Raw genomic sequence first — 2,733 nt, forward strand, 5'->3', positions numbered from 1 at the left:
TTACCAGAGAGTAAAATAAGAAATTTGCTTAAGGCCCGGTCCCACTGCACTTACGGATGCAAAGAGGATGCAAAGCGTAAAAAAAGATCTTGCCATCCGTTGGAAAACGCTACGCATCCGCTGTGTACTCATCGCATACGTGTTACATACGCTCTATCCATCGAGCATCCGTCCATGGTGATTTCATCCGCTCAAAAAGTTTTAAGCTGCTTAAAACTTTTAGAACGGATGGACTTTCCGCCGTGTACGATGTAAATCCGCGACATATACGAGCAACAAACGTTGTACGTCCGTTATCATCCCTTAAACGTCCGCTGTATCCTCTTTGCATCCTCTGGGCATCCTCGCAACTCACATCCGCTGCAGCTGAAAACGGAAAGAGGGAGGAAAGATATGGTACATGGAACGTCTCTACATCGTTAATAGCACGGAAAAAGAAAGGATGTAAGCGTATGCATCTCGTATATAAAGTATTTAAAACGGACAAAGCGTTTGTATCTGGGATGTATCTCGTATATTTAGGATGTCTGGAGTATGTCTTGAGTATGTAGAAGGACACCTAGCGGACAACCGATATTTTGTATAAAAAGGGGGAGAAAAATCATCTGGATCTCAGTACGAGTCGAGAAGCCGTGGTGTACAGGCCTCATTACCCTTGGTCTTGGTCTTCAACATCAATTGTTTTCCATCATGGATGATCAAAGAGTCCATTTGATAGCTGCACTCATTCAACAGCGGAACCACAACCTGTTCAGACTGTATTAAGTTTTAGACAGAAGGAGAAGGAGAAGAAGGAGACGTCCAAGAGCTGTGTGGGTCCGAGGATGGATCGTGAGAAGAATGGAGTTTGGACTGTATGACCAGTTGATGGTGGAGCTGAGGAATGAAGACCCTCGTGCATTCCATCACTTCATGAGGATGCCACCAGCCATGTTTGACGAACTAGTAGAGCGTCTGAGACCGAGGTTGACCAAGCCTAGCACCAACTTTCGTCCCAACCTGGACCCTGGATTGAAGGTGGCACTGACTCTGCGGCACCTGGCCTCTGGAACCACATACAGAAACATGCAGTATGCATGGAGGGTGCCACACAACAGCATCAGCAAAGTCGTCAGAGAAGTGGTAGAGGCCATCGTTGAAGAATACGTTGACGAGCTCCTCAGGTGCCCAACCACTGAACAAGGCTAGAAACAACTTGCAGAAGATTGGTATCAGAGGTGGAACTTTCCTCACACCGTAGGAGCCATAGATGGGAAGCACGTGGCCTGCAAAGCTCCAGCCAACTCAGGGTCCACTTATCACAACTACAAGGGCTTCTTCAGTATCATCCTCTTTGCCATGGTTGATGCTGACTACAAGTTCATCTACATCGATGCTTCAGGCAACGGGTCAGCTTCAGATGCCCAGATATACAACGCAAGTGACCTCAAGGATGGGCTGGAACGCAACCTCATCATGGGTCTTCCTGGTCCAGACCCCCTTCCCAATGACACACAAGATGTGCCCTACTTCATCGTTGGTGATGACGCATTCTCCCTCAGAACCTATCTCATGAAGCCGTACAGTTCAAGATACCTCACCCGTGAAGAGAGGATCTTCAACTACAGGCTGTCCAGGGCAAGACGGGTGGTGGAGAACGCCTTCGGCATCCTGGCTAACAGGTTCCAGATACTTCTCACCACCATGCAGCATGACCCAGAGACTGTGAGGAGCATCGTAGAAGCTTGTTGCATCCTGCACAATCTCATGCGCACCCGCTACCCAGTGTTGCAGAACAGACTAGTCGACCGTCAACAAGGGAATGGGGACATGGAGCCTGGTGAATGGAGGCAAGGACTTAATCTGATGGACACTGTGGATGTACAAGGCCACAACAGAGCTTCACGTGAAGGGAAGAAGCAGCGCAACCTCCTGAGACACTGGTGCAACTCCCCAGCTGGATCAGTGGAGTGGCAAGACAGGATGATAGATGATTAGAATGGATGCTTCCTTGAGACTGTTGCGTAAGACTGATGAGATTGTGCCATAAGAACACAGCGTTACAATGTTGTATACTTGTAGCTGTTTATTGTTAAGAACACAGCGTTACAATGGTGTTGTATACTTGTAGCTGTTTATTGTTAAATGTATCTTGTGGGGTCCTACAATGAATGGGGCATTAATAAACAGCTTTGTTTAATTCAAACTGTGTTGATGGCTGAATAAATTGTATTGATAATAAAGGTTCATAATATGTGTGGCAGCTTGGATGGTGGACCATACAGTCCAGTATGTAGTTACAGTGCCAGTGTAAGTCCGGAGGTTTCCCTATCCCACAACTTTCAAGAAGTCCAAAAGTCCTTTATTCCCCAGATGATAGTAAAATACAACATCAATTCAATCATAGTTTATTTCCAATCAACGAAAATCAAAACATAGTACAAAGTATACATGTCATGAAATGATATTGTTCAAACATTTGCAAAAGATTCATGTAGTATACGAGATAAATTATATAACAACATTCATTGTTTGAACAATATCATTTTATGACATGTAAACTTTGTACTATTTTTTAATTTTCGTTGATTGGAAATAAACTATGATTGAATGGAATTGAACATCACTTGTGTAAACGGCCCTTTTTGCCCATCAATAAAAAAAATAAAAACCAAACTGTGGCCAACTGATCCCAGGCCAGACTATGTTGGTGGACCATAGCATGCTGTCATGGTTGCATTGAATAGTCAGAAC

General features: G+C 44.8%; 1 protein-coding gene across 1 annotated transcript; it reads left to right on the forward strand.

Moving 5' to 3' along the window:
* Positions 1-840: 840 nt before the first annotated feature.
* LOC140228781 (putative nuclease HARBI1) lies at positions 841-1,977 on the forward strand. The gene is made up of 2 exons (XM_072309057.1): positions 841-1,183; positions 1,241-1,977. Exons 1-2 carry the CDS (start codon positions 841-843, stop codon positions 1,975-1,977), a joined length of 1,080 nt encoding a protein of 359 aa, XP_072165158.1.
* Positions 1,978-2,733: the final 756 nt, after the last annotated feature.

Source organism: Diadema setosum, chromosome 5, assembly GCF_964275005.1.
Source record: "Diadema setosum chromosome 5, eeDiaSeto1, whole genome shotgun sequence".
Taxonomy (NCBI): Eukaryota; Metazoa; Echinodermata; class Echinoidea; order Diadematoida; family Diadematidae; genus Diadema; species Diadema setosum.

Excerpts from the sequence above, each read along its gene's own strand:
- LOC140228781 (XM_072309057.1), top strand. The coding sequence starts at position 841 with ATGGAGTTTGGACTGTATGACCAGTTGATGGTGGAGCTGAGGAATGAA. Across the intron at positions 1,184-1,240 it reads GTGCCCAACCACTGAACAAG|GAGCCATAGATGGGAAGCAC; the intron begins GCTAGAAACAAC and ends CTCACACCGTAG.